Source organism: Tribolium madens, unplaced genomic scaffold, assembly GCF_015345945.1.
Source record: "Tribolium madens isolate multiple individuals breed KSU strain unplaced genomic scaffold, Tmad_KSU_1.1 Scaffold_97;HRSCAF=244;Tcas5.2_LG3a, whole genome shotgun sequence".
NCBI classification, from domain to species: Eukaryota; Metazoa; Arthropoda; class Insecta; order Coleoptera; family Tenebrionidae; genus Tribolium; species Tribolium madens.
Window position 1 is genome coordinate 13,326,527 of NW_025401069.1, and position 22,415 is coordinate 13,348,941.

The 22,415-nt window shown below is 30.9% G+C and overlaps 7 protein-coding genes across 10 annotated transcripts in view; 3 read left to right on the plus strand and 4 right to left on the minus strand.

Moving 5' to 3' along the window:
* Nucleotides 1-160: 160 nt before the first annotated feature.
* On the plus strand, nucleotides 161-16,944 carry LOC123015233 (tubulin delta chain-like). Of its 4 annotated transcripts, none has more exons than XM_044414853.1 (5): nucleotides 199-269; nucleotides 14,800-14,847; nucleotides 16,100-16,424; nucleotides 16,469-16,688; nucleotides 16,735-16,944. In XM_044414853.1, coding segments are annotated over exons 2-5 (615 nt in total). In that variant the 5' UTR covers nucleotides 199-269; nucleotides 14,800-14,846; the 3' UTR covers nucleotides 16,804-16,944. The 4 variants fall into 4 exon arrangements, with proteins under 4 accessions (XP_044270786.1, XP_044270788.1, XP_044270787.1 ...); XM_044414852.1 differs by lacking the exon at nucleotides 199-269 and adding an exon at nucleotides 14,691-14,748; XM_044414851.1 differs by lacking the exons at nucleotides 16,100-16,424; nucleotides 16,469-16,688; nucleotides 16,735-16,944 and having other exon boundaries at nucleotides 161-269; nucleotides 14,800-16,082.
* LOC123015235 (peptidoglycan-recognition protein LC-like) lies at nucleotides 976-3,943 on the minus strand. Its single transcript, XM_044414854.1, has 3 exons — nucleotides 3,409-3,943; nucleotides 2,184-2,384; nucleotides 976-1,599 (listed from the first exon to the last, which is right to left on the minus strand). The coding sequence occupies exons 1-3, from the start codon at nucleotides 3,809-3,811 to the stop codon at nucleotides 1,064-1,066; spliced, it is 1,140 nt and encodes a 379-aa protein (XP_044270789.1). The 5' UTR covers nucleotides 3,812-3,943; the 3' UTR covers nucleotides 976-1,063.
* LOC123015238 (peptidoglycan-recognition protein SC1a-like) lies at nucleotides 4,110-5,313 on the minus strand. Its single transcript, XM_044414858.1, has 2 exons — nucleotides 5,123-5,313; nucleotides 4,110-5,076 (listed from the first exon to the last, which is right to left on the minus strand). The coding sequence occupies exons 1-2, from the start codon at nucleotides 5,154-5,156 to the stop codon at nucleotides 4,427-4,429; spliced, it is 684 nt and encodes a 227-aa protein (XP_044270793.1). The 5' UTR covers nucleotides 5,157-5,313; the 3' UTR covers nucleotides 4,110-4,426.
* LOC123015236 (peptidoglycan-recognition protein SC1a-like) lies at nucleotides 5,411-6,576 on the minus strand. Its single transcript, XM_044414855.1, has 2 exons — nucleotides 6,397-6,576; nucleotides 5,411-6,267 (listed from the first exon to the last, which is right to left on the minus strand). The coding sequence occupies exons 1-2, from the start codon at nucleotides 6,491-6,493 to the stop codon at nucleotides 5,549-5,551; spliced, it is 816 nt and encodes a 271-aa protein (XP_044270790.1). The 5' UTR covers nucleotides 6,494-6,576; the 3' UTR covers nucleotides 5,411-5,548.
* On the plus strand, nucleotides 7,075-8,211 carry LOC123015237 (activating signal cointegrator 1 complex subunit 2 homolog). The gene is made up of 6 exons (XM_044414857.1): nucleotides 7,075-7,143; nucleotides 7,196-7,219; nucleotides 7,265-7,276; nucleotides 7,330-7,368; nucleotides 7,514-7,661; nucleotides 7,719-8,211. The coding sequence occupies exons 1-6, from the start codon at nucleotides 7,075-7,077 to the stop codon at nucleotides 8,135-8,137; spliced, it is 711 nt and encodes a 236-aa protein (XP_044270792.1). The 3' UTR covers nucleotides 8,138-8,211.
* Nucleotides 8,924-10,032, plus strand: LOC123015239. The gene is made up of 4 exons (XM_044414859.1): nucleotides 8,924-9,024; nucleotides 9,095-9,118; nucleotides 9,170-9,274; nucleotides 9,474-10,032. Exons 1-4 carry the CDS (start codon nucleotides 8,953-8,955, stop codon nucleotides 9,759-9,761), a joined length of 489 nt encoding a protein of 162 aa, XP_044270794.1. The 5' UTR covers nucleotides 8,924-8,952; the 3' UTR covers nucleotides 9,762-10,032.
* A 741-nt stretch (nucleotides 16,945-17,685) lies between the features above and the next one.
* LOC123014890 (SCY1-like protein 2) overlaps nucleotides 17,686-22,415 on the minus strand; it is a 52,908-nt gene continuing 48,178 nt past the window's right edge. Inside the window, exon 16 of the mRNA XM_044414187.1 lies at nucleotides 17,686-20,424. Coding sequence (XP_044270122.1) covers nucleotides 20,398-20,424 — 27 coding nt within the window. The 3' untranslated portion in view covers nucleotides 17,686-20,397. The remainder of the gene's footprint in view (nucleotides 20,425-22,415) is intronic.

The window sequence follows — 22,415 nt, forward strand, 5'->3', positions numbered from 1 at the left end:
AAAAAATAACATTCTAGACGATTTCTTTTGAATGTTGGGCAACACTTGGTTTACAAAACTTCAAAAGATTACACTTGTGATAAATTTCATGAGGTAATCACTTTTTCTCTTGCGCATGCGTATTAGTATTATTTTTAAAAATCAAGTGGCAAGTCGGCTTTGGTATTTTATTGTTAGAAAAGTCAAAAATTCTGTGTTGTGCTAAAATTGACTAAAAAGTAGTGTTTTTGGTCGGTTTCCAGGTACTCATGCTTCAGATTGACTAAAAAGTAAGTTTCTTTTTTAATTTTTCTAAATTAGAAGCAAAAATTTTAATTTCTGTCTTTCGCATCTAACCTGAGCAACCGTCGAAAAAAAAAACAATATTGTAATGCAAACAAAATTGCTTTTAAAGAACACTGTTTAAAAACTAGTACAGAAATATTTAAAATTTAAGGTGAAATTTTCAAGTTCGAAAAAAATATCCGTGTTACTCTCGTGCGCATGCGCAGTAGTTTTATTCAAAAAAATCAAGTGGCAAGTTGGTATTTTATTGTTAGAAAAGTCAAAAATCCTATGTTGTGCTAAAACTGACTAAAAAGTGGTGTTTGTGGCCGGTTTTCAGGTGCTCATGCTTCAGGTAAGTTTTTTTTCTTTAATTTTTGCAAATTTGAGGTAAAAATTTGATGTCGGTAGATTTTAAAATAGATAAAAATATCTACGGTTATCTACCTTAAAGTCGTACGCATGTGCATTTGTAATAAATTTTTAAATTAAGAAATCAAGTAGAAAGTCGTTTGGTATTTGATTTTTATAAATGTTAAAAATGATGTGTTGTGCTAAAAGTGGGTAAATATGGTGTTTTTGGGTTGTGTTCAAGCTTCACATGGAATGAATAGTGAATTTTTATGATGTTATGGAAAATTGTAAGCAAAAATTGTAGTTTTTGTTCTTTTAAATTGAAAAAATAGTGTCTGTAACGCATGTGAAAATGCCTTTAAACAATAATATTCTGTTTTTATTCAGTTTTTCTAACTAAAATATCAGTCTTGGTGTGTAAAAAAATCACAAAAATGAATCAAAATCACGGCGTTTTGGCCCAATGCTCCCACGTTTTCATATCCTCATAGAGCGCCGCCCCCGGACTCTGCGTCGTCTGCAGCTGTCTATGCGCCAACAACTTATAATCCTTTCGTATATACCCCAATTCCACCCCTTTCGCAATCAACTGTTTGCAAGCCGTTATCTGTCTCTCTGGCGGTTTGAAACTGTTAAAAGTGCCAATGAAGGCAATTCCGATGCTTTTGGCGTTGTATCCGTACGTATGCGCCCCTTCCGATTTCCATCCTCGGCCTTCGTAAGCTTCTCCATCGCCGCCCACTAGGAAATTGTATCCAATGTCCCACCAACTTCTACTTTCGATGTGAAATGTTTGGATGAAACGGACGTGGAAGATGCATTGAGCTTGTGAAGAACAGTTTTCTGTGGCCGTGTGGGTGATTATGACGTAAGGTACGGGGACGGGGAGAGGGTTGGCGGGTTGGACTGGGGGTTGGGCGAGCCATTCGAGACGGGAGACGAGTTTTAGTTTGGGGGGAAGGGTTAGGTTTCCCTTGGAGTCTGAAACAAAAAAAACAAAAAAAAGATAAACAAGGATGTTCAGTGGATCACCTCGCTTTAAAAACCATGTTGACTAACTTGAACAATAAAAATATCTTATTTTATTACAGATATCTTGTCATTGTGTTCTTATCTTGTTTTATTAACCTAGACACTAAATATTTTGCCAAAAATATAAAAACATGTAATTACTTATTTTGTGAAATTAGATAAAAATAAATATTCTATTTTAAATATGTAACTGTAAAATATTTAACATTGCACTAGCATATAAGTCGTCCTTCCTTTGAATAATAAACATAGCCTTGACGTTTGATTTTTCTGTGAAATTATATTGTCACTTCTACTACCTTTAAAGATAATAACTTTTTATTTAAATTGGTTAAAACTGCGTAAAAATTAAATACACAACGAATTATTGTAATTTTTTTTGTTGGTAAAGAATAAAGATAAAAAATAGCGGAGGTACGTATTCGAGTATATCATCGGAAAAACCAAAGTGATTGTAGTAAGACTAATTATTATTCTATGACCCACTTTAATAGCAAGGTCTGTTTTTTGGAGAGATTTAAAAAATATTTTACCTAATGGCGAGTCGACTGGTGTATTTTTCTCCTGTTCGTCCGGTTTTCCCTTGGCTATTTGGTCATTTTCGATGGAATTATTCGAACTATGTTTTAATAATAACACAATCATGAGAATAGCTAATGAGACAATTAAAACTGTTAGAAGACTGACTAGAATCACAACGTTTTCTTGGGAGAGTTTCTGTAATCGTCGAAATCCTGGAAAAAAATTAAATGAAAAAATTAATTAAAGTAATTGCTTATGTTATTAATTAACACTAATTGTAATAATATTTCAATCAATGTTGAATAATATATGCGTATATGAAATATAAACTCAATCAAGGTCTGAAACTAAATTGAAGTATAATTAAAGGAAATGAAAATATCCACATTAGATAACTATAATTTAGCCTAATGTAAGTTATTTTTCGTTTCCATTCATCTGTTATGTTTTTATATTATTTTCAAGTTGTTATTGACGTAAAAAGAGCGTAAAAGATGTTTAATGTCTTTTCAATAGTAAATAAATAAAAATGTTTGTTTTTAGTAGATAATAATATAGTTGTGGATAGTGCAAAAAAATGCAGATATGTTTTCCAATTATTATCAAAGAATCAACATTAATGAAAGCTATTTTATTTGGGTTTTTTAATTTTTTTATTAAAAATGATTGTTAATGATGTAAAGTTGCAGTAATTTGAATGTAGAAATGTTGTACAAACCACAACTGTATTATAAAAATAATAAATTAGATAAAATATAATCTAAAATTCGGAGAAAAATGAAAAATATTTATATAGTGTAAACAAATTATGTACAAATTAAGGCTCGGTTTATACATAGAAGGCGAATTAAAAATTATTCTGTTGTTAAAAGTTAATGTACGATAAGCCCGTTCAGACGTTTGATTGCAATTTGTTTTTTTTTATAAAAAATTAGAACTACATTTTGGGCAAGAAGCTTATTTTTTCAATTTTTTTGAAGTTATTGATTTTAAAATTTTGAATATTTGGTTATGGTTAAAGATGTTATTTTTTTGTACTTTCAATTTTGAAAAAAAAATTGATTTGATTGAGACATAACGTGTGATAAAGTGATAAATATAAATTATCAATTTTTCTTAGAATTCTCCTTCTTACATTTTGTAAACAAAGACAAATAAGTAATTCTGTTTAATTATGTTATTGTATTAATACGATTAAAATAATTAATACTAACATCACTGATTAGTTGCAATTACCTTTAACAATTCCTGAACTATTTTCCTGCACTGCGGTTTTATTGGCCTCACTCGTCTTCTCCGACGCAATATCATTCACCAGCCTCGTATTATCAATTCCATTATTGGAGAGTGTTGTCGGATCTAACACAACTTCATTATTATCACTCTTATCACTACTAGATGTACCATTCGCGTACAAAAATTGTTTAATTGTCACTGGCCCTTGATAGAAGGTTTTATTTCCAAAATGAATATCATTAGAGTTCATCACCGAGATATTGCCAAACGACGGTAAATCCGGTTTGTCATTATGATGCAAGACGACAGCACCATCACATTCATTGTCATCCTCCGAAGAAGTACTGACATTATCCTCGCCATCGCTGGTTAATGGGTAAACGAGTGTTCCTTGAGATTGCATTCCAAAAAGCGTTCAAATCACCGATGCTTTGGCACCCATAGATGGAACATATCACACGAACATAGCACTATCAGAGTTTAGATTCAACTGCGACTGTGCAACTTTCTTTTTAACATAAACAACGAGGTTTGCGTATTATCATGAAGGCAGGAGCGTCGAATTGCATGGTGCAAATTTTGCAGAATTTTGAACCACAATAAGTAACTCAAAATGATTGCTTTAACAACTTTATCATTGTTTATCTTCATTTAATTAAAAATAAATATTGATTTGTGGGTTGTTCACGTTTGCGTGTCACTAATGCAATAAAAAAAATCATTGTATTGTAATGAATTTATTTTAGTAATTATTGAAGGTATTAAAGCTAAATATGTCAACATTAGAATTTTGGTTTAGCTTTTTAAGATTTTTTTATTGCTTACAAAAGCAACGCCACTGATCACAGTTAAACATGGATATATTATATTTATTCATAACGTGAAACTTGTTCGACTGGTTTGAATTGAAATTCATCAATTAACAAAATACACATTATTTTGTTAAAAAAAAAATATCTTGTATCAACATTGATGCATTGATGGAAGGTCAATCGAGTTAACACTGCTAGTTGTTAGATTAGTTTTGTAATATTCCAGGGCGAAAATGCGGCCACATTTTCACCACTTTATACACATTTTCACCTGGACTTAACGTTGCTTTAGTTTGATTATGACACACTATTTTATAATCTTTACTCAATTTTCCTTCTTTAACACCGTCAATCATCAGTTGATGAAAAGCATCAATCATATATAAATTTAACTCATCCGCCAGAAAATTACCGATAAAACTAACACTAATCGAGTGATTATTTTGAAAAGTAACAAAATCCCAACCTCGTCCTTCATAAATATTTCCATCACCTCCAATTAGAAAATTATACCCAATGTCTGTCATTTTTAAATTGAAATGATAATTTTGCATAGATGTAATAATTTCTGAACACTGTTCGAAATTCCGGCAAAATGTGGTGACGGTATGTGCGACTATTACTAAATCCACTGGGTGTTGGAGTTGGGTTTGGTTAAGTGCAGGTTTGGCACCCCATTGTTCTCGGTTGAAAAAAGTTGGCCATCCGTCGTATGGGAGGATTAAAAAATCGTCGCTGGCCACATTGTGATGATTTTTAAGGGCCGAAAAAGCGAAAATAGTAGCCAACATAGCCAAAAATATAACGAGAAAATATGCAATGATTTTGAGGTCGAGGATCACCTTTTGTTTATTTTCTAAAACAAATTATCTTTTTTAGGGTTATCATAAGTGCACTCTTACGTTTTTGCTCTTCATTTGTTGCGATAAACACCATAATTGGTTGGTAGTGATTGAAGTAACATTACAAAAGAAACTAATGTTAATTTAAACTCAGCAGAGATTTATATAATGTGTGGATTTCAGAAAAATCCCCGCGATGTTATTATGGTATGATTCAGCTTGATACTGCGAATAAACAGTACACAAAATGACCCAAAAAAATTGTTTGTTTTGACAGTTTTAAGAAGTGGTCAAATATTTGATTAATTCAATTTGTTAAAAAATTAAGAGACAAATAAATTATTATTAATAAATTTATTTATATAAATTATACAATTAATATATTGTTTTTTTCACATTTTTGTTTTTTCTTGTACTAATTTATGACAACAGTAACAACCAGCAAATAACATAATAAATTACATAAATTTATTTTTCTTTCTGTCACTATTTTAAGTAATAAATTTTTGTATCAAAATGCGGCCAATTTTTGATTTCCTTGTAAACATTGGGTCCCGGACTTTCCGTTTTGTATGTCTGATTATGAGCTAATAATTTATAATCTTTGGCCAATTTCCCACTTTTGACACCTTCATCTAACAATTTCTTCGCTACATTGATCATATCTGCTGTCAAATTATCCTGAATAAAATCTCCAATAAAACTAATTCCGATTGAATCATCCATGTGAAAATTCCTAATATCCCAACCTCTTCCAACGTACGCATTTCCATCTCCACCAATGACGAAATTGTAACCAATATCGGGACTTTTCAAACTACCCATATGGTAGTCCTGCATGGATTGCACCCTTTGTGAACATTTAAGAAAATCGTTGCAAAATGGAGTAACAGTGTGGGAAATGATCACAAAATGTGTGGGATGTGGTAGCGGTTTTGAGAAGTTTAAAGTGGCACGGCCACCCCAGATTTTCTTATTGATGATGGCACCGGGGCCCAAAGGGGGTCTTGGGATCTCAGTCTCAGTTTCAGGAGACTTATCAGTTTTCCGTGAGAGTATTAAGATGCTAGTTGTAATGACGCAAATTACGATGATGACTAGAGCAAGGCCCAAATATTTCACACGTTTCGAGTATAGAAAGGAGTTTTTTGACTTTTCGACGTGGGGAGAATCGGAACAGGTGCTTTCAGACTTGACGAGTTTTCCTGAAAAATTTATCAATTAGCGGTTTCATTAACTGGTTAATCTAATCGATGTGTGAGTAAATATTTGAGTATGGTAAATAGAGCAGAACAAAAATGTTTTGTTCTCTAATTTGTTTATTTTGGACTCACCGCTTTGGCTTCGCGAAACTACGTCGCTTTTTTGCCGATATCTGCTCGAATTGACTCTAATGAGCTTCATGAGAGGACATATAACTGTCATACTCATTGACGAAAATTTCGATTTTGACGCTGAAATTAATGCGACTGAATCGTTCTTCGGTTTATCTACTGAAAAAGAACGATGCTTTCCGTTTAACATCAGCGGGAATTATGTAAACATTTTCTATATTGGTTGGATGTTTTCATGAAAAATATTTAACAAAATATACATGAATCTTTCAGTTTATTACGCATTTTTGTCTTATAACTTTTGATAAATTCGTGTTTACGGAGCAAGTGGAAATGGAAAGGTTTGAAATTCAATAAATAGCGGAGCTTTTTAAAAATTAATGATTATTTTTGTATGTGGAGTTATAAAGAGAAGGTTATTTGCTATTTTTAAATGTCCCTTACTTTTCTAATAAAAAGGATATTATCACCCATATTTTGGGTTCAGAAAATATTTTTTGTTAAAGTTGAGAAATAAAATGAAATAAGTCTAGGATAAGAGCACAATTAATAATTCATGGCTGATGTAAAAAAATAGTAATGATTGGGTATTAAACATTTTTATGCGTCCGATAACAATTAAAAAGAGTACAAAAGCCGAAGCAACCCTTGCTAAATTTAGTTTTCTATTAAGCAACAATGAAATTGAGACTTAATAATATACTATTGCTCGCTACTTGCAGCATTGTTATAGCTAGTACTACTTTGGTAAGCATATACAAAATGTTTCAATATTTTTTTATTTTTTTATCGTAAACAGACAAACACTACTGTGGAGGATAAAGTAAGTAGTTAAAAAATTGAACCAACTTATAACTTGTTATTATAGAATAAAAAACTGGTATGTAATTAGAGTTTTTCAAATTGGTATCTGAAATTATATTTTCCGAATAGGCAAGTTTATCTTCAGGACGTCAAACTGTTCAACCCAGAGTAAGATTTTAATTACATATTAACACTAAATAACTTAAAAATTCTAATCTTAATTGCTCTTCTGCTTTATTTGTTATATTTTTAGTTTAGTTTTTTATGATGAATCTACGAATGATTTTCTGTTCGAATCTTCCTTTTTTATTAGATTTTACCATTCATTGTTCCAATATTTGCGGCTATATTGGGTGGTATATCAGGTGGTGCAACCCTTGCTGGAGTAAACCATGTACTTAATAAACCACGATCTGTCAAGAAACATGCAAGCAATGAAAAGAACAAATTTGTGTCTCCTGGTAAAGGAGTAATTCATGCAGTTGGTAATACAATTAATGCGAAAAATAATACATTAGAGGCTTTTCCCTCTAAAAACGCCCATGTAATTCATGAGAAAAATAAGAAAAAGGAAATTTCTGCCGATAAAAATCCTCATGCAATTAACAATAAGAAGATTAACAACAAGGTGTCTACTGATTCTAAGAAAAAGACGTCTTCTCTGAAGGAGAGAATGTTTTCGCCACCGGAAACGACAGAATGGGCAGAAAAAGCTGTGCCAGTAGAAGAAAAGGCAATAGAAGAACAGCCACCAGAAGAACCGCCAGTAGAAAGATATCCAGAAGAATATTCAGAAGAATATCCAGAAGAATATCCAGAAGAATATCCAGAAGAATATCCACAAGAATATCCAGAAGAATATCCACAAGAATATCCAGAAGAATATCCAGAAGAATATCCAGAAGAACATCCAGAAGAATATCCAGAAGAATCATGATATATTACATTTCCGAATCGCATTATAAGCTTCTGTAAATTTTATTTTTGTTGTTACAGGGATTAGGTATAAATAAAGAGTCACAACACTGAACTTTGTAAACAAATATTTTCTTCTTTTATTTGCTGTGAAATATTATATTATAAGTAAAATAATAACTGTTTTTTCACATGAAAAAAAAATTAAAAAGTATAATTTTTCTATTAAAAAATTGTGATTTGTAACCGTCATTACATTTTTTAAACACACGTACATAATAGTATAATAGCTCTGTTATGAGACTTTTATTACAAGAAAATTAACAGAATAAAAATGTAACTTTAGAGAATGACACCTTTGTTTTAAGAGTTTTATAGACAGCTTAAAAATCAAGTATTTTATTGACCGACATTTTTTGTGTTGTTTTCAAAACTTTTCTAACAATAATTTTGAGTCAGAAATTTTACTAAATTCAGAAACTGTTATAAAGAAATTTGTCAAAATAATCTCAAAAGTGGCAAAATGACAAGATAACTGTATTTTATGTGCTTATAACATACGATTTGATTGACGACGTATTTTATAGAAGGAGATAAGTTTAAAGGCACCATAGAAACAGTGTAAGATATTAGTGTTGGAAAAAAATAATAATTAGTCTTTGTAAACGTATTCAAAAGATTAATAGAGCAACAAAAAATGTTTATCGTTAATTTTTGAAAAAATAATCAATCACACCACACTTTTATGTACAAAATTAACTGCTCTATAAAATCTGAAAAACTGAATAAAAGCTGAAAAAATGGGATTAGCGAAGTTAATGACTAACTAACTTCACCATGAAGATCAGCTTTATCGTCCTATTGGGCGGTTTTTGTACTTGTACTGTTGTTCTAGCTAGTAATGAATTGGTAAAAATGAGCACAATTTTTAAATAATTTATGTTTAATTTTCTTGTTTTTCTATATATGGAATGTGTAGGGAAATCATGCAGTGGCAGATAAAGTAAGTAGTAAAAAATGTACGCAATAAAAACTTATAATTTGTTATTATAAGCTACAGACCAAAGATGTGGTAAAAGTATTATCTAAAATTATATTTCATGAACAAAAAGCTCGAGACTCTGGACTAGCTTCTAGACAACATGAAATTCAACCTAGAGTAAGATTATTTTAATAATAAGTAGGTATACTAACACTAAATTAAACTAATTCGGATTAAGAAGGTATTTATTTGTAATACCAAACATCAAATAAAAAAAAGTTACTAAAAATTGTAATTTGCCTTACAATTTTTGTTTAGCTTTTTTATGATAAATCTACAATTGAAATTCTTACAAATTTTTCTTTTTTTTTATTAGTTTTTTATTATCCCTCTAATTTGGTCTTTGACAAAAATGATTGATTACGGTAAAGAAGTTGTGGAATTTCATAAAAGAAATAAAAGGATGGCTTCTACCAGAAAAGGACGTTATGCAAAACATAAGACAAATACCAAGATGGTGCCTTCTGACAAAGAAAAAATCCATGAAAATGATAAGAAAAATAACAAAAAAATGACTTCGAAGATATATAAAAAAAAAATATGTTCTAATACAAGGAAGTCTAAGAAGAGAATGCTTTCGCCACCAGGAATATCAGAAGATTAAAAAATTTAGATAATTATAATATCTTGTAACTTTTATTTTGGTTATTACAGGGGTCACAACGCTAAATTTTGTAAAAGAATATTAAATTTTATAAACTGCATGTAGATATAATACAATAACAAAAAATAATTAAGAACAGTAATCTGTTTTTTATATTGTAATAGAAGTTTCTAATCTGCTCTGCTCTATTTACTTAAATCGTGCATCATTTTGTTTTATTTATTTTGTGTTATATTTATCGTGTTCAAACATGATAATTCGCAGAAACGCACTTGCACCACCGCAAAAGATAAATAAGATGTTTAATTTTATACCATTGAGATCGTTATTGGTAGCAGATCCATTCTCTATAGCCCCTCCAGAAGCAGCCGAATGTGTAACATTTTGATAAATCGTGACTGGTCCATGGAATTGGGTTACAGGCCCAATGATAACATCTTTTGAATTTTCCACATTTATAGCAGCTGGAGTAAAATTAGTTTCACTGGAACTGCACAAATCTTCTAATTCCGTGACTACACTATCTTGGTCTTCACATTTTAACACTACTTCAGAATTGGGCATTCCCAACGGAAGTACATGCAACGATGAGTTATCAGAAGCACCGATTAAAGTCATTTAGTCACATTATAACTAATTTTCTGTCAGGTTGTTACATTTTTAATTAATATATCACTGTATTACAAGACATGATATTAATTGGGAACATTCTCGCACTAACAACTAACAAATTGGTTAATTCAGTTAACATTGAGCGATAGCGAGTTTTTATGGTGGGGAAAACCATAAATGTGTGCAATCCCAATTCACGTTTTATGTGCAAAAATTATCATTTTTTTTATTTCAATCTAAAATTTATGTCAAACAAAATACACATTTGTCTAGTTTGAATTTAGTTTTTTTTTGGGTTTTCCTAAGTGCCGCCATTTGTATTACAGTAACCTGTACTGTGATAAAAGTTATTAAATCGAAAACAATTAGTCATTAAAAAAGTAAATTAAGACATAAGAGACTAACAAAGTAATTTTAGAAAATAACATTTTTGTTTTGTTGATTTTAATAGCGAAGTAAGTTTTTTTGAGTATTTTTACTGTTATTACTGGAGTATGATTGAAAACAATAAAAAATAAGAAAACAGAAAGGAATACAAACAAATCGTACACATTTACGTTACTAATTTATTGTGTTATTGTGCAAGCAATAAATATTTTTATGTATGTAATTAAAATTTTAATAAAAAGTGAAAAATATATAAAAGCTGAAAAAAAGTTGGTCGGTTTGGATTGTAAAAGCAATATGAAGTTTAGCATTAGTATCATCTTCGTGTTAGGTGTTTGCTCTGCTGTTATAGCTGTTAATAAGAAACCGGTGGACAAGGTAAGTAAAATTCATACATACAATAAGTAAGTAACAATTATCTGAAATGATTTTTCAGGTTTCAGGTACTAGAGATATACACCCAAAAGTAAGGTTTTTATTTTATTTGATTCATATAAATATCATAAACTACCTAAAGATTAAGCTACTTTTAAACAGGATTTTGTAGCAAAGATTATATTTTTCTGTATTTCAGCATTTTCCAAATATACCACCTCATAAAAATGATATAAATTTTCCGGTATGGGTGTCTAACGAGACGAGGCTAACTGAAATGTAAATACAGTTTCTTTAACAATTTTTTAGTGATATCTGATTATTTTTTTATTAGAGAAAAATATGTGATGAAACATTACAAGTTGAAAAATGTGGGCACCATGTAATCACATGTTTTACAGGAGTTATATTCTAAAGGATCTACAGAAAAAATAAAAGTTATAAAAGATTAATTATATTATTATTAATTAAGTAAAAGATTGAAAAGTAACAAACGCAGTTTTATTTAATTTATTTATTAATGTTTGGTCCTTTTTTGACTTGTTAGGTGGCGTCTTCAAATGCAGTTTATTACAGGTGCCTGTAATATTTAATTCCATAAATGTGTGCAATCCCAATGCACGTATTACGTGCAAAAATAATATACGTATTTAAATATATTTTTTTAATCTAAAAAGTTGTAAAATATATGCCAAACAAAATACACATTTGTTTAGTTTGAATTTAGTTTATATTTTGTGTTTGGCTTAGTGGCGCTATTTGTAACCTATACTGCGTTAAAATTAAATAGTTTTGTTGTGCTTTTTCATTATACAATAAAAGATTAACAAGTAATTTTAGAAAATGCCAATTTTGTTTTGGTGATTTGAATAGTGGAATGAGTTTTTTTTTGAGTATGATTGAAAACAATAAAAAATAAGAAAACAGAAAGGAATGCAATCAAATTCCACACATTTATGTTACTATTTTATTGTGTTTGAGGTTCGAGCAATAAATATTTTATAGGTAAATAGTTTTGCAAAAATGATTTTTTTATGTATGTAATTAAGTATGTAATATTTTAATAAAAAGTAAAAAATGTATAAAAGCTAAAAGTCCGGAAAAGTTGGTCAGTTTCAATTTTGAAAACAATGAAGTTCAGTATCTGTTTCATTTTTTTGCTAGGTGCTTGCGCCGCTGTTATAGCTGTTAATAACCCGGTGAAGGAGGTAAGTAAAATTCGTACAACAATGACAATAATTATCTGAAATGATTTTTCAGGTTTCAGGTTCAAGCAACAACATACATCCCAGGGTAACGTTTTTATTTTATTTGATTTATAAAAATATCATCTAAAGATTAGTTTGCATTTGAACAAGATTTTGTAGAATATACAGGCTGCGCCAGAACTCGCGCCCCAGAGAAAAATGCCATATTAGGTAAGATACCAGTTATGAAAGTTTAAATTTTGCACTTTGACTCTATTTATTTCTGTTGCAAAAATAATTTTCCAAGTTTTTTTGCTACGGGCTATTAGAAGAGGAAACAAGGAAGCTGTGTATCGTAAATTGTAACTCTGTTTAATGTTATTTGTGGCTTTTATAGGCAAAATTTTTGGTATCTTTACTAAATTATTGTAACAAAACATACAAAAACATCAGCATCATTAAATAGACATAAAAAAATGTCAAATGTCAAAAAACAAATGTCAAATTTTTTTGACAGATAGAATTTTTTAAACATTTTTTCCATGTTCCTGGTATCTTATCTTACTTGAAATTTTTCTCTGGGGCGCGAGTTCTGGCGCACCCTGTATATATATTTTTTGTATTGTAGGGTTTACTATTTCGACATGAAGAAAAAGTTGTTCCAAGAACGATAAGTAAGCCGATGGATCCAGTTGCAAGGTAATCAGTTTATTTTACAACTTTTCAGCATAAAATGAAAACTGTTTTTTTTTTATTAGAGGGGGATACTCGAGAAACTACTAGTTTTAAAATTGGTCATTGTGTATTTACATGTTTTACAAGAATTACAAATAAAGGATTCTTGTAATAAATATATGTAATAATTAAATAATGCAGTTTAATTTAATTTATTTATTAATTTTTGGTCCTTTTTTGGCTTGTTTGGTGGCGTCTTCAAATGCAGTTTATTACAGGTTCCTGTAATATTTAATTCTACACCTAATGCGTATTACGTGCAAAAATAATATTCATAAAGTGAAACTTTTTTCCATCAAAATTTTCAAAATTTTCGTCCATCTATCGCATGTCGCATTACAGCCGGCTGCGGAGTAGGGGTAAAGTGTAAGGCGCTCGTCAGATAAGCCAAGGACAATACCGTGTAGCATTTATATTCTTACTCATTCGTGCAAGTGCTCCCCGGTATTTGCGTGTTTTGATCAGTGTACTGATGTATTGATGTGTATTGATCCGAAAAAAAGTTTCACTTGCATCGTGGTTTCTTTAAACCATAGCAGTTTTTTTTTCATTTTAATTTAAAATGTTGTAAAATTTATGCCAAACAAAATGCACATTTGTTTAGTTTAAATTCTGTTTTTATCTTGTGTTTGTGGCGCTATTTGAATTATAATAACCTGTACTGCGATAAAAATTAAATAGTTTCGTTGTAAGTAATTTTAGAAAATGACATTTTTGTTTTGGTGATTTTAATAGTGGAATGATTTTTTTTGAATATGATTGGAAACAATGAAAAATAAGTAAACAGAAAGGAATGCAATCAAATTCCACATATTTATGTTACAATTTTATTTTGTTAAAGGTTTAAACAATAAATATTTTATGGGTGGGTAAGTATCTAGATTTGAAATAATGTTTTTTTTATGAATGTAACTGATATTTTAATGAAAGGTGAAAAATGTATAAAAGCTAGAAGCTTGGAAAAGTTGGTCAGTTTCAATTTTGAAAACAATGAAGTTCAATATATGTTTCATTCTTTTGCTAGGTGCTTGCGCCGCTGTTATAGCTGTTAATAACCCGGTGAAGGAGGTAAATAAAATTCGTACAACAATAACAATAATTATCTGAAATGGTTTTTCAGGTTTCAGGTTCAAGAAACAATATACATCCCAGGGTAACGTTTTTATTTTATTTGATTTATAAAAATATCATCTAAAGATTAATTTGCATTTGAACAAGATTTTGTAGAATATATTTTTTTTGTATTTTAGCATTTACTATTTGGACATAAAAAAAAGGTTGTTCCAAGAAAGATATTTAAGCCGATGGATCCAGTTGCAAGGTAATCAGTTTATTTAACAATTTTTCAGTATAAAATGAAAACTGTTTTTTTATTAGAGGGGGATACTACTAGTTTTAAAATTGGTCATTGTATTTTTAGATGTTTTACAGGAATTGCACATAAAGGATTCTTATAATAAATATATGTAATAATTAAATAATGCAGTTTTATTTAATTTATTAATTTTGTACAAATTTGAATAAAGCGCTTTTTTATGTTTTGTATAGTGGCGCCTTCAAATGAATTGATTCGTTACAGGAACCTGTAATATTTAATTGTCACACGTTGAGGTTATGTAGTTTTTAAAATTCACTTTACGAAACTAAATAAAAACACTCGTTTATTTTTTTATAATTAATTTGAATAATTGGTAAGGATAACAACATACATTTAATCATAACTCTATTTTTTTTATTTTTAGACTGGTTCTTACGAGACTGATTTTGGAGTTTGCTTCTGAAAGGCAAAAGTACGTAATTTTGCTTTTATATTGCAATATGAGCGTCATTGGATTATTTTATGGCCAATGCGGCAACCAAATCTGTGATTCTTTCTACTCCAACATTTATAACGACTTGTCTTTAAATCCCAAACATTGTGATTACTATAATGAGAGTTTAAATAAGTGGTTTAACGTAACTAAAACCAAAAAACTAGTACCAAAATCTATACTAATAGACACTGAAAGTAAAACAATTCCTCACAAAAAATCCTGTTATCAGTTCAAAAATATCGTTTCAAAGTCATGTGGAGGATCAGCTAATAATTGGGCTTTTGGCTATTTTCATCAAAGTAAATTATTGTTAAACGATACTCTGGAATGTGTGCGAAAAGAGTTGGAAAAAAGCGATTTGTTGAGCAGTTTTCTAAACGTTTTTAGTTCGTCAGGGGGCACAGGTTCTGGCGTTGGAAGTTGCATAATTGAACAATTAAAAAACGAGTTTCCTAATAAAACATTTGTCAATGCTCTAATCCTCCCATATTCCAATGGAGAGGTCGTAATCCAAAGTTACAACAGCTTACTCACTCTATCTAAGATATATTCAATTAGTGACGCTATTTTGGTGTTTGAAAATGATAGATTACACTACAATTGCATCAATTCCTTGAATATTAAAGACGTCACTTTTGACGATATAAATAACTTGATTTCGCATCAATTACTCTCCGTTTTCCAACCATTAAACACTCAAACCTCCGATTTGTTGACAAAATTGTGCGACAATTCGCATAAATTGTTACAAATCAGATCGGCCCCACTTTCAAAACTCGATTGTGCGTCCAACTGTAAGTCTTTACTGACGTCAATCTCGCGCCAATCTCGTTTTGACTTTTTACAAAAAAAACAACATAAAAGTTTGTCAACGGCTTTGATATGCAGAGGAGTTTATAATCCGAACGAGAGTGATCTCAAACCGTTCAAAGACTGTAATTCCCCCAAAACCTTGCAACTTTACCACCAAAAACGAAAATTATTTAATTTGGAAAATTGCCTGACTGTCGTTTCAAACACTAATAATATTTGTGGCTCTCTTGATTCGATTTTGCAAGACGCGAGGACTCTCTACAAGTTTGGTGCTTATTTGCATCATTATGAAAAGTTTGGAGTGAGGGAAACGCATTTTAAGACTGCTTTTGATACTTGTGATACGATTTTGAATAATTATAAAAACTTGTAATTTGTGAAATAAATGTTTTATTTTGGTTTGTTGTTTATTTAGTGAGTACGTGGAGTGTGGCCGAAAAAAGGAAACTCCTACGCGCTCTGCGAGAATGTGGCGCAAATAACATCGCCGCAATTCAAAAATTCCTCCCTGATAAAACCATAACTGAGATTAGACTCGCGTTTGAAAACTACACGAAATTGGCAAACCAGCGAATAAATGACGAGGAAAAACTCAGAGATGAGGATTCGGCGATAAATCAATGGATTAAAATTATTAAAAAAAGTCAAGAAAACACAGCCGTTTCCGATATTGTTTCACGAGTCTTAAAATATGTAGCTTTGTTTGAAAAGCGGCCAAACGACATAGACGTTAATTTGAGGTAGATTTGTATTTTTGTTATTTGATGGTAAAGAGTCGTTTTAGGGATTGTTATTTGGCACTGGCGGAAATGTCGAACGGTGTAGTGATGACGGATTTAAATTCGACGACTAGTTATTTTTTTTATCAAAATTTGGCACGATTGGCGCTTAAAATAAAGAATAGTAATGATCACAACAAAAGGACATTTGTTAAAAATATGAAAAGTTTGGACCACACTCACAAACCTCAAGGTGTTAGAACCTACAACAGGAAGAAGAAAAAGGTAACCAATTTGGCGATTTTTTAAAATTAATTATGTCATGTTTTAGGTGAATGTGATTCTGAATCCGTTAAATATTCCGGATAGTCTCCTGAAAACTGATGATGAAAGTAATTAGGATAGTTTCTATAAACCTTTTTAAGAAAGGTTTTACATACGAGGTGAGGTGACTTATACTTTGTCATTTAATAAACAAAAAGTAACAAAAAATATAATAAGAAGAATTATGAGTTACGATATTTGTAGCAATAAAAGATATTTTGGGTCAAAAAGTCGAGTTTGATTTTTTACACTTTTTATGATTCCCTAAATTTTTTAAGACGAATTTTGAAAAAAAATGACATGCATTTCTCTGGTATTTAAATACTTAAAAATTAAGAAAACATAATTTAGTGTATTACACACCTGTATGACTAATAAATATTTTTTCTATTTTGAGTCTGAAAGAAAGCTTATTTCAATACCAAAACCGATGCTTTAATGAGCCATTTCAACACCAATTTGGGTGCTGAAATGGACTAGTACAATTCACTTTCTAGAGGTTGGTAATGATTTTCAGCGGCGTTTTGAGCGATTTCTCTTATTTCAGGTGGTGTGCATAGTATTCATTGTTAATTCAACAAAATTTTGAAAAATATTTGAGACTTGACACTTTGAATTTTTCAAACATTGTGACATTTATTACCAACCATCACCTTATTAAGGCAAAAGTTCCTAAATTGTGAAAATAGAAAATACCTAAAACGCGCAAAATAGAAAAAAAACGTGTTTCATAAACTTGAACTCGTTCCAGAAAACTTGTCTTACAAAAGGCGTTCTTTAATATACTATTTGATTATTTGCAGGGTGTAGTTTTTTTTAAACTGCAATTTTTCGAAATTTTAAATTTCAAGTTATCTAGTTGTAGAACTAAGGGGGCAATGTAGCAATAGATTTTCTGCAACAAGTGTCAGTTTGTAGAAATTTTTTGGGGGGAAATAAAATGCTGATTTGAAACATATCACATTTTAATAATCTCTCATTGCCTCTGCTTTAACATTTCTGTCACATTATTGAAACAGTTGATATGGCAAGACAGAGAAAGTTTCAAGTGTTGAATCCTTGTCTGCCTTTACAATCTTTATGTTTTGTACTTTCTGTTTTGATTGTATTTCTGACCTACAGAGTCAACACACATTAGAGCTATATCCGAACTATTTACACCGAAAGTTATAAGAAAATGTTTAATTTACAAATATGTAGTAATTAAGTTGATATGAACAGTCGAGAATTGGCATTTCATACATTTAGTGTGTATTGACATTTTATATATAGTTAAAGATGATTTCATAATTGTGCATTATACAGATTGTCGAATGGTAAACATGGAATATTGATTGATAAATTCGAAAACGCTATACACTCTCCTATTTACATAAATAAACAAATTTTAAATATGAATAATGCAGAGGAATTCGGCCGTTTTCGACACCGCCGAAAAGAACCGAACTCTCTGATCGACAACATTGAGCAAATGGCACAACCATCGGAGGGATACAACAAGCTAATCCGACAGGGAATCACAGCAGGAACAATGACAATGACACGATATAAAGAAAAATATTCATTTAAATGCTACCTACATATCATGTTCATCGTTTTCTTAGATGGAGAAATATTTTCGCCACTTTTTTATTATCACTAAAGGTGTTCTCAATCATGTAAAAAAATAAATTATCAGAATCACAACTCTATGTACATTTAAGTACCGTAAGGAAAACACGTATCTACTTATCACCTAGTTTCCTGGGCACTTGCTTTTACCAACGAAAAAATTACCATTTGCCAATTGCACCGGATTGTTGCATCGGAAATTGGTCTTCTAAAATTCATTTAAATAAGCGGAAATGACAATATCAAATTTCTCTGGTGGATACGCAAATTAGGGATTTGGGTATTTGCCTTTCACCGCAGTTAATTCGAAAACGGACAGAGGGGAAGTTCTAAATATTGACCTTTCATTTTTGTTTGAGTGTAAAAAATGGAAAATTTTAAAATAATAAATTAGGCCTAGAGTAGGCAGAAACAAGTTCGTTTTTAATTGACATTTATTAAGTGTTAAAATTATTGTAAATGATATGTTTTTATTGTGTTAACAGTCACATACTTGTTTTTCAGCCTTGCTTTTCTTTATTATTTGGTTATTATTACTTATTTATTCCCCTATTTTTTTTTCGTATACAAAATTTGAGCAAGATTGAAAAAGTGTGAAATATTTCTGCGATTCGGTGCAAAAAGTGCGAGGTGTAGGTGTAGGAAATGTTAAGGGTATGGCGAGTTAAAAATAAACATTTGTATATTGATTTCTAGAGATTCGAGAAGCTACGTCTAAAACAGCACATGTCCATCGTAGTTATTAAAACTGGGATATCAGGACTAAACTTTCTACTTATTAGATTTTATTTTGGTGATATGTAGAAGTGTAAGCACTTTTTGGCAGTAGTGTTATGAGGGAGTATGTTTGTGTGCGTTCGAAATTGATCCACTTGACCTGAAGCTAAATTAGTAGGAAAATTAACAAGTTGCGCTGATATAACTTCGCCCATCTATTTTGCGAGTGATTTTCCAGTTGAGTTGTTTTAATAACAAATTACTCAAGAAGAAATGAATTATCATCCGATGAAACAGTTATCCAATTTGCTAGTTTTGCGAATTAGCGAACACATGAAGCTTTCTAAAATATTTCTCAATCTAATTTTGCATTGGTGTCATGAATAACACTCGTCAGACGAGCTTTTAAAGTCACACAAATACGATTACATGCACAAACACACACAGAGGAGATTCACGAAATATGCATATGAAAAATATGAAATTGTATATTTTTAGACGATTGTCGAGGGTGTATTTTTACAAGGCTAGAAGGGCACAGAGTCGCAGGCATGCGAAAGGTCGCTTTCCAATGGAACAACACTGTGCACGGTTACACGCCATCGCCAGATTTACTCTCAGTCAAATGAACGCTACGTTGACTCCAATTTCGGACCAAAACTGGACCATATCCCACTTTTTCTTTAAAAGAAAATAATTTTTGGCCAGTCTTGGAGTTATTGCTAATCATGAAAGTCGAGTAAGATGATGAAAAAAATCTGGTGTGAACATCACACGACTTTCCTTATCCTACTTATTTGGAAAACATCCTAATAACGACGACTAACCTTTGCGTTAGTGCCATCTGACGGATTACACGCGAAATGGATCATAGTTGTCGCGGGTATCACCCGGTATTATTATTATTATTATTTTATCACAATTTACTGTTTAATAAGGTATATTTTTGCGATCGAACGGTGCGACCGATTTTTACCATTTGTTTCGTGCTACGTCCCCCTTGCAATATACCAAATTTTAAGTTTCTAGCTCTTATCGTTCTCAAGATACAGGATAAGGAAAGTAAAAATGGAAAAAATCTCGTTGAGACACTTGGACAGTTCCTTCGCACGATTGCCTCCAGTTCATTTGACTGTTGAAACGCCTCTCGAGATAAATATTGCAGTGAGATAGTTATCGGACGATGGAGAGAGTTAAGAAACACTTCAATGGACACACACAACAATTAAACATGTCTGGATTTTGTGCGGTCGCCTGTGATTGTCGCTCGGATTGCCACTTCCGGTCTTCACAAAAAATAAAAAAAAATAAAATCGAGCTCGAATCATCAGCGTGGGGATGCTTATTGACGTCCGGCAAATAGCTGGTACTGGAACATCAGAAAACAATTATGCGGGGGTTATTGGAAGGAAGCGGGCGAGATCTAACTATTCTATCGCAAGTTATTGTAATATTCAAGAATACGAGACACTCCCCCCCTTGGAGTCTTCAAATTATATTACAATCCTCACCTAAAATAACAAATTACGATTACGTAAACTTATTCATCGATTAAGTCGCACGTAAACGTAGGAATCAGCTAATATGGGTTCACTGCGATTTATACGCTTTCATTAGCTAACAACTTGGAGGCATAAATGTAACAGATAACGTGGATTTTACGGCGGTATATATGAAAACCCTCTTTATAACTTGTGTCAACAGGTAGCTGTATTGATTGGGGAATAAATTTGCTGAAAGCTGAAACTTTACACCTAAATATGTCAACTTGAAAGGGGGACACGGTTTCAAATGGAACCAACAACTTTTGTTCGGATTTAATTCCACCAACGCTGGTTTAGTAATTTGCGAAGTGGAACCAAAGCCCCGTATTTATTGTATTAATAAAAACACAAAATTGGTTTCTTATTGGAAAAATTGCGTGGCTTTTAGAAGTTGAGTGAAAGTGAACTGAGGTGATTCCACTCTCGAGCTTCAAACAACTTTTTTTTTTTAATAAATTAATTAAAATATGTTTCAATTTATAATAAAATACATAGAATTAAAGGGACTTTAAACTTAATATTGGTTTATAATGTGAAATTTTTGTCAATAAGTTAATAATAATCAGCATATTCTAAATAACATTCAAATTCGATTATGAAACTGGCTTTTAAAGCAATGAATCTTCCAAGTATTGTGAGATTTGTGAAAACGGTCCATAATAAGGGAAAACATTGTCGTGTCTTTAAAAGCGAGTACGCTAATGATTTACTGTTTATATAAAATAAAAAGATCGACAAAAAATATGTCGGGATAAAATAAAGGTTTATTTTTAGTGTTCCTACAATTTTTATTTAATATATTAAAACTATGGATCAGCATTTAATTTGTAGTATTGTGTTCAGTGCTTATTTTTACCTCTAGAAAACTATATTTCAAGCGTTTTACGACTTAAGGTAAATTGACTATTTTTACGATTTTACTACCGCTCACCTTGAAAAACTCGAAAAATTCGTAATTTTTTAAACTTGACCCAATAATGTTTAATGCACTTTTTTGAGTCTTTAGGACCTCTAGAAATGTAAACCTTGAAAAACTCGAAAAATTCGTAATTTTTTAAACTTGACCCAATAACGTTTAATGCACTTTTTTGAGTCTTTAGGACCTCTGTTGTATGGATTAATTTTGAATGTTGAAAATTTTTTGGACTTTTGTCAAAATTTTAGTCGATTTTTGGCACTCGGAGCAGTCTGTTGCCAATAACATCGGACTTATTGATGATAACCTCTTATGTATGGCACCGTTAGAAAGAAAATTTAATTTTCTATCATATACAAAAAAGATCAGTGTTCTACGATAAATAGTTATCAAGAAAATTGCTATCCAAAATATATACTTACTCGATTTTAAACTTTTAAATTATTGCGAATTTTTCCTTTTTTTGAAAAGGTAGATTTTAGTTTTTTGACTTTGAAACTGAAACTTGTTTTTGTTTCTTTTTTTGTCGTTAGCTTTTAGCGATCGGAAACCCATATTATTTGATTCATTTTGTTTTTTATTGTGTTTGTAATTAATCGCATTTGTTTAAAATTCGATGTTTTTATGAAAGATAGTCTGGTTGTTTATTTATTTCGTGTTTCTTTACCATTAAAATTTAAGCTGGATCGGAGTTAGATCTTGTTGCGTATTTGAAAAACGTAGAAAAGAGTTACCTGTGAGAGTGGTATTCCTCGCCGTTCTACAAAATAAACATCTAAAACAGTCTTAAGTAGTCAGTCTCAATATAAAGATGTAAATTAGGCGGAGGTGGGTTTCGTATCTTGACTTATCATCATCATCAGTATCCCCTATCCATAATTTGAGAAATAGTTTCAATAG